Source organism: Arvicanthis niloticus, chromosome 5 (genome assembly GCF_011762505.2).
Source record: "Arvicanthis niloticus isolate mArvNil1 chromosome 5, mArvNil1.pat.X, whole genome shotgun sequence".
Lineage (NCBI taxonomy): Eukaryota > Metazoa > Chordata > Mammalia > Rodentia > Muridae > Arvicanthis > Arvicanthis niloticus.
In genome coordinates, this window is record NC_047662.1 from 733,571 (window position 1) to 746,008 (window position 12,438).

Below are 12,438 nucleotides of genomic sequence, written 5' to 3' on the forward strand. Positions count from 1 at the left end.
TATGAAATAACAGATGGGAATTAGTTGTATTCCATACTTTCAACTTTAGGACCTTTCCTACCAAGTTTCAGGACGCCTCAACAAACTGCCTCCTTCCTTACCTCTTCTCTAATACTCCCAAGTCCACTGCCACTTTTGAGTGGCACAAAACAAACACAACTCACAATCCCTAAACCTAACTGAGACACACAGACACCACAAAACTCTGGGCAGGCCCAAGAGAAACCACACTGGAAGCTCGTACAGCAGTGAGCAGCCTGGGAGCCAAGGCTACCTTCCCACATCCAACACATACCTGCTCTGTCTTTCCCACAGCAGTTTACATCAGAGCACAGGGGGTTGCAAGAAAGAAACAGGCTGAAAACCAACTGGCTAGTCAGGCCAAAAGCTTCTCTTTGAGAATTTATTATGCAGAGACTTTATTTTTAAGTCAAATAATGATTAAATCTAAGTTCTATGAATAAAACAAGGGATCTAAAATTGCTAATAAAATTTCAATGAGACTGATAACAACAATCTTTTCTATCTATAAAACATACCAATGTAGCTAAGGCCCACAAAAGGATATATCATGGTAATTTTTCTTTAATCTTTACCATATTAATTAAAGTTTTCAATTATAAGTAAAATAAATATGACATCTCAAAATTGCACATATTGTTAAATACAAAGACATCCATTAGGAAGGAAAATGAGACAACTCCACTTTTAGAAGTTCAAATTTTCAATACATGCAGAGTTCAGAGAACTCTTGACAATCTTGACTAAGAAACTGATCACCTGCTTCCAAAGCAGCAGATGGCAATAGGCCAGATTCTTCCAATGAGGCAGAGCATTCCCAGATCAATGCTCCATGCAAACTGCCTCACAGAGCAGGATTTTTACTTTATTACGACTGTGTGAATGTCACAAGCTGATGGCAGTGAAAAATATACTGAGATGAACACTACTATAGGAACAGAACAAACTTCCAGGTTCCAAATTTATCATTTATGAATCTGCTTGTAATCAAAACACAAGAAATTATATAACTATTTCTACATAAAATTGTTAAGTAAAGCTCACAGCAAGGATTTAGAATAGCAAACCACTATCAAGGCCCTTGTTCATGGCAGTAAGTCTGAATTATTTTCAAACAATATGCTTGTTGATATAATGTATAGCTTTGGGTTTGAAAGAACAAAACTTTTAATAATAAAAAATGGTATTTAAGCAGCTTCATCTTGGTTGGTACCCAAGGACCAAAATGGTTGAATGTTTCTGACACTGCAACTATTCCTAACAGAAAAAAACTAAAGTTATATTCCAGCCATCTTTGTTTTTTGGTCACCAAGTGGTTGAAAAGACCCTTGCAGCTCCAAAATTGCTTAAGTGAACACAGATTACATGCGTAATTTACAGAGGACAACTTGTGGGAGCCAATTCTCTCCTTCTACCATGTGGATCTTATGACTGGAACTCAAGCCACTGGGAATGGTAGCAAGTACTTTTTAGTTGATGACCCACCTTGCTGACCTGAGAATGAATGATTGATTGATGATTGAGAGGGTCCCTTATCCTCGGCTGGCCTAGAACTTACTATGTTGACTAGGCTGACCTCAAACTTAAACATATTCACCTGCCTCTGCCTCCCCAGTAACAGGATTAAAGAAGTATGCCACCATGGCCAGCCACAATAATTTTTTTTTCCTTTTTTGTTTTTTCAAGATAGGGTTTCTCCATGTAGCCCAGGCTGCCCCCAAACTCAGAGATCTGTTTGTCTCTACCTCCAGAGTGCTGGGATTAAAAGCCCCTACCTGGCTTTACAATGATTTCTTAATGGATTCATGTAGATTGATCCACTCAATCAAGTCACTTTTCTTCCCTGTTTGGGCTTGAGTACAAAAGCATCACCACAGAAGAGGCTGACCCATCTTATGTAAGCACTGATATCTCACACTGGAATTGAAAAGTCTAGATCCAGCGCAGCTCTGGCTCACTACATTTTGGACCATGTGTACAATATAAGTTAAGTTCCTCTGTATTTAAGGCATGTGTACTTTAAACACCTGTTTGAGAGCCTATTTCCTTAGGATCAACAAAAGAATGACAGCTTCTTTTTTGGTTTTCCTTTTTTTTTTTTCCCCTGAGGCAGCTCATATAAAAAAAAAAAAAACAAATCAAAGACCACACAACACTTCTTACGATTAACTGCCATTTCTTGTGTAATTCACTATATAGACAAACTGGTCTTAAATTTACTATGTAGCTAAGGATGATCTTGACCCCTGAGCCTCCTGCTTCCACTCCCAAGTTTGAGAACCTATATGTGTATAAACACACCTAGCACCAGGCAGTGGTGGCGCATGCCTTTAATCCCAGCACTTGGGAGGCAGAGGCAGGCGGATCTCTGAGTTCAAGGCCAGCCTGGTCTACAGAGTGAGTTCCAGGACAGCCAGGGCTACACAGAGACACCCTGTCTCAAAAAAACAAAAAAAACAACCCACACACACCTTTTGATCTTTAATAATTAAAAAAATATTGAGTATGTGGGGTGGTGGCAGCACTTTTTATCCAGTACTCAAGAGGCAGAGGCAAGTGGATCTCTGAGTTCAAAGTCAGTCTGGTCTACAAAGCAAGTTCAAAGACAGCCAAGGATACACAGAGAAACCCTGTGGTAGTGGTAGTGGTAGTAGAAGGACAGGGGGAAAACCAAACAAACAAACAAACAAACTGATGTGAGTGTGACTGATGTGTATTAGTATAGATGCTACAGAGTATGGAGGTCATGGGACAACTCTGTAGAGACAGTACTCTCCTTCCACCTTAACATGGACTCCGGGAATGGAACTCGGGTTTTCAGGCTTACACTTGTTGGGTGGCAAGAACCTTTACTTGATGAATTACTTTATCTGCTCTGTTTCTGATTCCTCGGTTTGTTTTGAGATAAGGTGTCTATCTAATCCTGGCTGTCTTGGAACTTGTTATGTAGACCAGGCTGGCCTAGAACTCAGAGATCCCCTGACTGCTAAGATTGAAAGTATGTGCTGCCACGCCCAACCTCCTGCTTTTGATTTTAAGATAAGTTCATGTTTTGTAGTCTAGGCTGACCCTCAAACTGAAGACAATCCCCGTACTTTCCGAGGACCTTCATAGATGCCAAGCGCCACCACACTAGCATGCTGGGGACCACATTGCTAGGAAAGCACTAGACACTGAGTTATGCTGTACTTCCAGCCCTTTATTAAATTCTTTAGCAAATACATATTCCGTATGCAAATGGTAAAGAACATTTTACTTCTTTCCTTCCTTATATCATACCCTTAAAAGGTTTTTTTGTTTTGTTTTGTTTTTTTGTTAAATTTATGTGTATGCAGGCATCCATGGAAACGAAAAGACAGTACTGGATTCTCTGGAGCTAGAGTTATAGGCAGTGCTGGGATTAAACTTAACCACTTAAGTATCTCTCTAACTCCAGTATTTTAAAGAGTATTCCTTGCCAGGTAAGGTAGCACACAGCTTTACTCTCCAAAGTAAACATGGGAGGCAGAGGCAGGAAGTTTGAGGTCAGTAGTCTACATATCAAGTTGCAGGACAGCCAAGGCCTCATAGTGAGACCATGTTTCAAAAACAAACAAAAGGCTTCCCTTCCCATTTAGAGACTCAATGGCCTTCACGTCTCCTCACCAACCCACTCTAAAATTAGTGCAGTGCTAAGAGGCAAGGCCCAAATCCAATGCAGCCATCTGTGAAGATGGTACTCATCATGAAGGCTGAAACAGAGTGGCTCTACAAGAATGGACAAAATGGAGCTGTCCACAATGGAGGTCTTGGGCCATGAACTATTCTGTGTATGTCAGTCACAGTGAGAGGGAACTGAAGAATGCCCTTATAGGGAGGCATGAGCTGAACTTTAAAACAAAAACAAAGCTGAAATGTAAGTACTGCAAACTATCTCAGTAAGAATCTATTGACTAAAATAATATTTTAGATGGGACTAGATGAAACTTCTTAATTACCAATGTATATTAACGTAACACCTCATGTTGCCCACTTGGCCTCAAACTTGTCACTGAGGCTGGCCTTGAACTCTGATCCTCCTGTTTCTACCTCTTGAATGCTATAATTACAGGGGCACTATGTAGATGCAGAAAGGCGGGTGGGTACTAGGCACTATACATATGACAGGAGAGAAAAAAAAGCAGGGAGTATGTAAACCTGATTATAAAAACCTTGCGTGGTATTTATCTGTGACACACAATCTCTCTCCATCTAAGTTGAGTCTCAGCAGCTACACAGCCATAACCATGTGGCGTTCTAAGTCCATCGCTGTTCTGAGTATTTCTTTTTCTCCTTTCTATCTGTTCTAAGCATGCTTCCTCTGACACTTGGGCTTTCTTATCCTTTCCCTAAATCTTCCTTCCCTGCTGTGTAGTTGACTTCCATGTTGGCTTAACTTAAAACAGCATAGCCATCTCCATCCCGCTCCCCTTTTAAAAACCAAAGTCACACTAGGCCGTGGTGGTGCACATCTTTAATTCCATCATTGGGGAGACAGAGGAAGGCTATCTCTGTTGGTTTGAAGCCAGCCTGGTCTACAAAGTGAGTTCCAGGACAGTCAGGGTCACACAGAGAAACTTTGTCTTGAAAATACAAAAAGTTCAAATCACAAGCCAGGAATAGTGACACTCACCTTTAGTCTCTAGTACTTGGAAGGCAGAGGCAGGTGAATCTGTGACTTTGAGGCCAGCCTGGTCTATATAGTGACAGCTACATAGCGAAACAAACAAACAAGCAAACAAAAATTTAAATCACACTATAGTTTAGGACTATTTTAAAAATACACTTGAAATTTTTCAGGTAGTTACTCAATACAACTCCTCAGTCCCTCAGAATTTGAATTTCTATACTCTTCATTTTCAGAACTTGGGACAAAGAAGAGATAAAATCTCAAAAGCATATGGCCCATGCGAAGGCCATGGGCCTCAAGCCTTCAATACTCCTTCAATCCCCAGACTTGATAGCATTACAGATGTGCCCTGTTGCGCCTGACTTTAAACTTTTATTTTGTGTGTGTATATGTGTGGGTATATATAAGTATCTGCAGAAGCCAGAAAAAGGTGTCAAATTCCCTGGAGTTAAGAGTTACATAAAATTGTGAGCCACTTGATCTGGGCACTGGGAATCCACTGGGGTCCTTTGAAAGTATAGCAAGGGCTGTTAACTGTTGAGCCATCTCTCCAGTCTGTTGTTACCTTTTGAGAGATGGTCTCATGGTACCGAGGAGAGCCTTGAGCTCACTATGTAGCTGAGGACGACTTTGAACTCTTATCACTCTGCTTCTTCCTCCCAAGTGCTGTGATTAAAAGGGCGTGCCATCATGCTCAGCTCCTGGCTTTACATTTTTAAATCATACAAAAGTTTAGGGAAAGCCAGGCGTGCTATGCAATCCCAGTTACAAGGGAGACTAACACAGAGGGATCACTTGAACCCACAATTTTGACATCAGCCTCCTAAGAACCATAGTAAAAGCCCAACCCCATGCCATACTCCCACAATCCTAACCCAAAAAGATTTTAGGCAAGGACTAAGTGTAGTTGAGTGCTCCATACTTGCCTGCCACATGAAATAAATAAATTTAAGAAAGCATCTTCTGATATTACTTAAATGTGTTTTTCAAGAAATAACTTTTATACCACATCAAGTATTTTAGAAGGTGTTTTATTAACTCTATGGAAGCAGACAAACTGAAGAACAGTGTAGACACCGATGTCCAGTGAGGTATTACAGTATTACAGCAGAGGACATTTTCTGTTTTATCTCTGTTCTATACCTTTCTAAATCTTAGGCAATTCTGGTATGTTTTCTTAAATTCAAGTAAAAGTTGGCTAAAACGATGCTGGCGGTTCTCCACCTAGCCTACTGGCAGCCTGAACACAGCTGACACGTGAACCATTCTAACAGCTTAGTGAGACTCTGAAGGACGGACAGTTATATCCTTACAGACAAGAACATGAAAATCAGAGGAAGCTATTTTAAGTATAGAAAGCCTTAAACAAACTGACAACTGGGATTTTCTTGGTAAATCTTAAGTCTTTTTTCCATGCTCTTAGATCAAATCTAAGAAAAAAAACCCTTGAATTAATTGTCTCTGTATAATGTTGCATTTAAGGTCAGCCTGGTCTATACCGTGAGTTCCAGGACAAAGTTACATAGTGAGAGCCTGTCCTGTCCCAAATAACAAAAATAAAATACAAGCCCCAAAACCAAAAATCCCACATTTGCCTGGGATGTGTAAGGATTCTCAGCTCCATTTCTAGGACCAGCCCCCAGCACAAAAGAAAAGAATCAGAATACAGTGGAATTTATCTTCCATTTAGTTTTGTATTCAGATAGACATATCTGCTCTCACTCTGGTGGCCCAAGAGCTGTTATGTACATTCCAATGGTCATCCTGGAGCACAAACCATTGCAAAATTACAAAAAATAAGACAGAAACATCTAAAACATCTAAACTTAATAGCCTTGATAGTGCTGCACAGTGGTAGCACAGGCCTTTAATCCTAGCACTTGGGAGGCAGAGGCAGGCGGATTTCTGAGTTCGAGGCCAGCCTGGTCTACAGAGTAAGTTCCAGGACAGCCAGGGCTACACAGAGAAACCCTGTCTCCAAAAAAAAGCAAGCCTTGATAGTGACCTACAGTAGCCAAAGAGGGTCCAAAACCTAGTTCCCTGGGGGAAGAAACTCAAAAGCTTTGATAAATTTTACAGAAATATGTCATATGCATTCAAGCAACAAATTATAGTTAGTAAAAAAACAAAATTTCTGAAACGACATAATAGACGAGTTATCTGGACACATAACTAGCACATACTAAACCAATTTCATCTCATTCTATTACCCAGACAACAGGTATGTTTCTAATGTGAAACACATCAAACACACATGGCTACGTACTCTAATTTGGTTCTTCAGTTGCTCGGCCTCCTGCCGCAGCTGGTCAAGCTCACTCATCTTCACGTCTCAGTGCTTTCCACACTTCAGAATCCAAGCTCTGCAACAGAAACATGGCACGAAGTGCATAAGCTACGGTATGATTGTTTAACTGAAAACTTCACATCTATCATAAAGCAGAGAACTTTCCTGCAGCACTCATCACAACTTTTGAAACCCTATCTAGAACTGGATTAAAAACACAATCTTCATTTTTATTGACTATACTGCTGAAAATATTGTGGTGGTGCATTCCACTACTTAGGTGGCCGAAGAAGAAAAATTTTAATTTCAATGCCAATCTGAACCACAGAGACCCAATCTCAGACAAACAGCACAGGTTTTTCTCATGAAAAGATTCTGAGTCTCTCAGAAATCAACAACAACACAATTGTAGATATCCAGACTAGCTACCACACAGAGAAACCAGGAGTAATTTCTTTGGGAAACAGGACTGAGGCAATCTGGAAAACTAGTACTTTGAAGCTATGGCAGTTATGAGCTGTAAAGGACAAATGGACATCCAAAAGTCTATTTCCCCTCAAACCCTAGGCTGAAGAGTCCCAGGAAGCTAAGAAATACCTTCTAGATATGGGCTGAATAAGGCTGGTCAAAGTGCTGTATACCCAGTCATATAAAACAACATCCCCATAGTCAGACACAACTGAGATCACCCTGTTATAAAAATGACTTTTCAATGGTGTATGCGTAAGTACAGTTGGTAGAGTGCTTGCCTTACATCACAAAGCTCTGGATTTGAGTCCAGCCCCAAGACAAATGGGTGTGGTGGTGTGTATCTACAATCCCAGCACTTGGGAAATAACTAAAAGGATCAGAGTCATCTTTTAAGGTCATCCTTGGCTACATAACTTGAGGCCAGCCTGGGACACGACTGTTTCAAAACTAGATAGTTAAACAAACAAACCTGACTTCCTAGGTTGGACATATAGTTCAGTTAGTAGACTGTTTACCTACAATGTATGAATTCCCTCATGTGGTGATGCTAACCTATAATTCCACTCAGGAAGTGGAATCAAGAAGTTCAATGTCATCTTCAGCTACACAGTCTGTGCTCCGTGAGACACTGCCTCAAAAAATAAAATACCTCAGAGTATGGAGCATGCCTTTAATCTGACCCAGCAGTTGGGAGGCAGAAAGGGGAGAATATGAATTCAAGGCCAGTCTGATATACATACTCAGTTCCAGTACAGCCAAGACTACATAGAGACTCTGTCTCAAAAATCCAATCCAAAATAAAACAACAAAAAAAGACTGTATTCCCCAGAGGAAGTTATACATAGAGATGCCTGTGTGCCTATCTGGAACTTATTTCTGTAGCCTTTGCTGGCCTTGAACTAATAAGCAAATCTCCTGCCTCAGACTCTCAAGTGGTAGAACAGCAGGCCTCATCTACCACTGTACCTGGGACATACAGTCTACACTTCTGACAAAGATGCTGGTTATTAAATCAATCATAAATGGGATTAAAACACCATAAAACTGAAGATGAAATTACTTAATACCAATGTAATTTATGCAAGAACCTTAATTCCCCATGCAAATTACACAGAATATGAGTGTTTTGACTACATGGTATATATGTATACACTGTGAATGCCTAGTGCCCTAGGGTCAGAAGAATGTATTGGATTCCCTGGAACCTGAGTCATATGGTTTGTTAGCTGCCATGTAGGCACTGGGAATGAAAACTAGGGTCCTCTGGAAGAGCACCAAGTGCATTTAACTACCGAGTTATCTCTCCAGCACCCGCCCCCCAATCAACATTTTTGTGTAATAATTAAAGAGATGCACAATGGTGGGGAATGGGGCAGACACACGTGGATTCTTGGGTTTAATGGCCAGTTGATTTAGTTGAAATGAAAACCTTTAGGTAAGTGGCTCTTACCCTTCCTGATGCTGCTATCCTTTAATATAGTTCCTCACATTGTAGTGACTCCCAACTATAAAATTATTTGTGTTGCTAGTTGCTAGTTCATGACTAATTTTGCCTCTGTATGAACCATAATATAAATATCTGTTTTCCAATGGTCTTAGGCCACCCCTGTGAAACAGTCTTTTGATCCCCCAAAAGGGTCATGACCCACAGGTTGAGAACCACTTCTCTAGGTTCAATATGACCCTGAGTTGATAAGTGAGGTCAACTAATAAAATAACCTGATCAGCCTTCATACATACATAGATGAATATACCTGCATAACATGTACACACACACACACACAGACATACACACATAATGAGTATACCTCCATAAACACACACATAACACAAATTTTTTTCTTGACTTAGTTATGATAGCATCACAATTTGGGAGATGCAGAGGCAGAAAGACTCCTTTTGAGTCTAAGGCCTCTCTGGCAATATAGTGGGCTCCAGGCCTCCTAGAATTGGGTATCAAGATCCTGTCAACTCTTTGTCAAAAGTCAAAGTTAAAAATATTAAAAGCAGCCGGGTGGTGGTGGCACACGCCTTTAATCCCAGCACTTGGGAGGCAGAGGCAGGTGGATTTCTGAGTTCAAGGCCAGCCTGGTCTACAGAGTGAGTTCCAGGACAGCCAGAGCTACACAGAGAAACCCTGTCTCAAAAAAAAAAAAAAAAAAAAAAAAAAAAAAAAAAAAAAAAAAAATATATATATATATATATATATATATATATATATATATATATATTAAACGCTTAACTAACCAATATTATTTTCTTTTCTTTGTTTTTCTTCCCAAGAGAGGGTTATTCTGTGTAGTCCTAGCTGTTCTGGAACTCGCTTTGTAGACTAGGCTGGCTTCAAACTGAGATCTGTCTTCCTCTGCCTCCTGAGTCCTGAGATCATTGTTATTTTCATTAAGAGTAAAACACATCTATAGTAAATCATCTAAATGACCCCTGCCCAACTGTTAAAGTTCCTTATACCTTTCTATTCAGCAGTTCCACACTAAAGGCTCCTGTTAACAAAAATCCCTTCCAACTAAGTGCCTTTGTTGCTGGCAGGACAGAAAGAAGTGTGAATTCACTAAATACTTAACATGAAAAGAAAAAAAGAACATGGGCAATCAAGAAAGGCCTACAAGGTAAAGCTGTGCACTGAAGGAGAGGCTACCGCATTCCTAGACTAGGACCTGCTGTTGATGCTTGCTCGAAAAGCAGGGTATACGGCAACATGGCTTCTAAAAGACTGCTGACCACAACGGTCTTCTCATTTTCTGTTGGTGCTCCTTCCTTACCCTGCTTGTCTTTTTTTTTTTTTTTTAAATAAATCTACATTTATGTTATGTATGCTGAGTATCCATATGTATGTTCACCTCATGCCAGAAGAGGGCATCAGATCCCACCCAGCACAGATGGTTGTGAGCCACTATGTGATTGCTGGGAACTGAACTCAGGGCCTCTAGAAGAGTGCCGAGCCATCTCTCCAGTCCTGTAGCTACGTTTCTTAAGACAGTATCTTCTTGCTAAGCAGTCAAGTATGTACTAAAACTTGCCCTGGCACTCACTTTGATCTTACTCCATTTCCCCAGTGTTAGTATCACAGGTATGTCCCACCGTATCTGGTTTCTTGAGTGGATGCTTGATTCATTAGGCAAGCTTCACGAAGAGAGAGAGATACCTCGGGCCTCCCTGACATCTCTGGCATTAAAGAACATAATTTACTTTTGCATGAGACGATGAGTCCTTCTGTCTTTAGCATATAAAACCTAAGGACTAAAGTTTAGGAATATTCATTCCTATATGGCAGAATAAAAACCCAAATGAATAAAAACACAGATGGAGAGATGTGCTGCCATTTTTGTCTTGTATGGGTTTGGCTTGCTTTGTCTTACAAAGAGTCCAAGTGGAAATCCTCTTACTAGTTTTACAGAGTCAGGGTCACCATCCTTCAGCACTCCTTACCTTACTGAAAGTAATTCTGACTATAAAGACCTTCCACCCAAACCAGCATTAACGTAAGATAAGGAGCAACCGAAGTCATGAGGTGCCCTGAATTAGTCTAGTCAACAAGTAGCAGTTGACCAGGATATAAACACTAAAGCTTTTACATCATGAGACTAAAAACAACACAGTGTTGAACCAGTGTTATAAACAGGGGATCTTTCTGAGCTTCTTCAAAAACTGCTCAGGCATGGCAGCCACCAACCTTACTCAAGTCATCTCGATAACCCATCAGCTATTCCTCACTAGATTTCTGGTAAATCCATTTCTCTTACTTTTAAGCAATATAGCTGGATAACTGTCACATATTTTTCTGGTAGTATATGAAGAAAGCATCCAATAAAAACAAAGACTTTTGGGCTCAGTGGGTTACGTCCCTTGCTGTGCAAGCCTGAAGACCGAGTTCAAACCCTAGAAACCGACCCACAAAAAGGTGGGAGGATAAAACTGATCCTACCTAAGTCATCTTCTGCCTCCCACACAGCAGGGCTTTTTAAACAATTTTTTGTTTTTGTTTTTTCCAGACAGGATTTCTCTGTGTAGCCCTGGTTATCCTGAAACTTGCTCTATAGACCAGGCTGGCCTCATGTGCTACCACTGCCCAGCAGAAAATGATCTTTATAGTAATTTTTTTTCCTAACATTTTATCTTTTTAATTGTGTATGGGTATGTGCCACAACACATATACCAAGGACAGGATAACCTAAAATATTACCTTCTCACAGTCTGAGTGAAATGCAGCACACAACTGAAAAAGAGTCTACCATAATGCTGTTTACAAGACTTTAGTAATTAAAAACAAATGTTGTTTAACAAGTCTTACTTACGTTTAGTCAACTTTGCCTTTCTCTTTAGTGTCCTTTAGTTCTTTGGCCTTTCTGGAAACCCCACCATCAGGTCTGCCTACCTGGGAAGCTCTTCTCCTCCAGAGCATGTCCCAGGTAAGCTCTGGCTGTGCTGAGGCAGCACTTTCCAGCCTAATCTACTAAGACAGTACCTGCTGAGGCTTCATGACTGCCCGTGACCCACATCTGCCTTCAGCTCTAAATTAGACTGCTATTTAGGAAATTTAAATAATTTAAGAGCAGAGGGCTAAAGCTGTGACAAACAAGTTGATATGATCTCCTGTAAGTAATATGCTATATCTTTAAATAAAATGTTAGCATGATTAGAATAGTTCATATGAATGGTATAAAGTCCCCAACTTTGTGACAAAGAAAGCAGCAGCAGAGTGCTCCTCTGATCAAGACCCTGTGAAGGAGTCATGACAGGCCACAACAGTGACCTCAGGACCCCATTATCACACAGTTACTAACAATGATACTCGGGCTGCAAGCCTGCCACTGATGAAAAGGAGAAATATGAGCCATCAAGATGGCTCGGCCAGAAAAGATATCTGCTGTCAAACCTGAGAGCCTGCTTTTGATTGCCCAGGAGAATCAATTCCTTCAAGTTGTCCTCTGACTTCTATATGTGCATGCATGCACAAAAAAAAAAAAAACCCTCTGTAGCCGGGCGGTGGTGG

At 40.6% G+C, this 12,438-nt stretch overlaps 1 protein-coding gene across 7 annotated transcripts in view; it reads right to left on the reverse strand.

Moving 5' to 3' along the window:
* Gnb1 (G protein subunit beta 1) overlaps positions 1-12,438 on the reverse strand; it is a 63,712-nt gene that overhangs the window by 24,451 nt on the left and 26,823 nt on the right. For 6 of the 7 annotated variants that reach the window (XM_034501652.2, XM_076933581.1, XM_076933583.1 and 3 more), the window contains one exon: positions 6,936-7,032. In XM_034501652.2, the coding sequence (XP_034357543.1) occupies positions 6,936-6,992 (57 nt within the window). In that variant the 5' untranslated portion in view covers positions 6,993-7,032. Of the gene's footprint in view, positions 1-6,935; positions 7,033-11,740; positions 11,882-12,438 lie in introns of those variants that run through there. The other variant, XM_034501650.2, reaches the window with a different exon arrangement.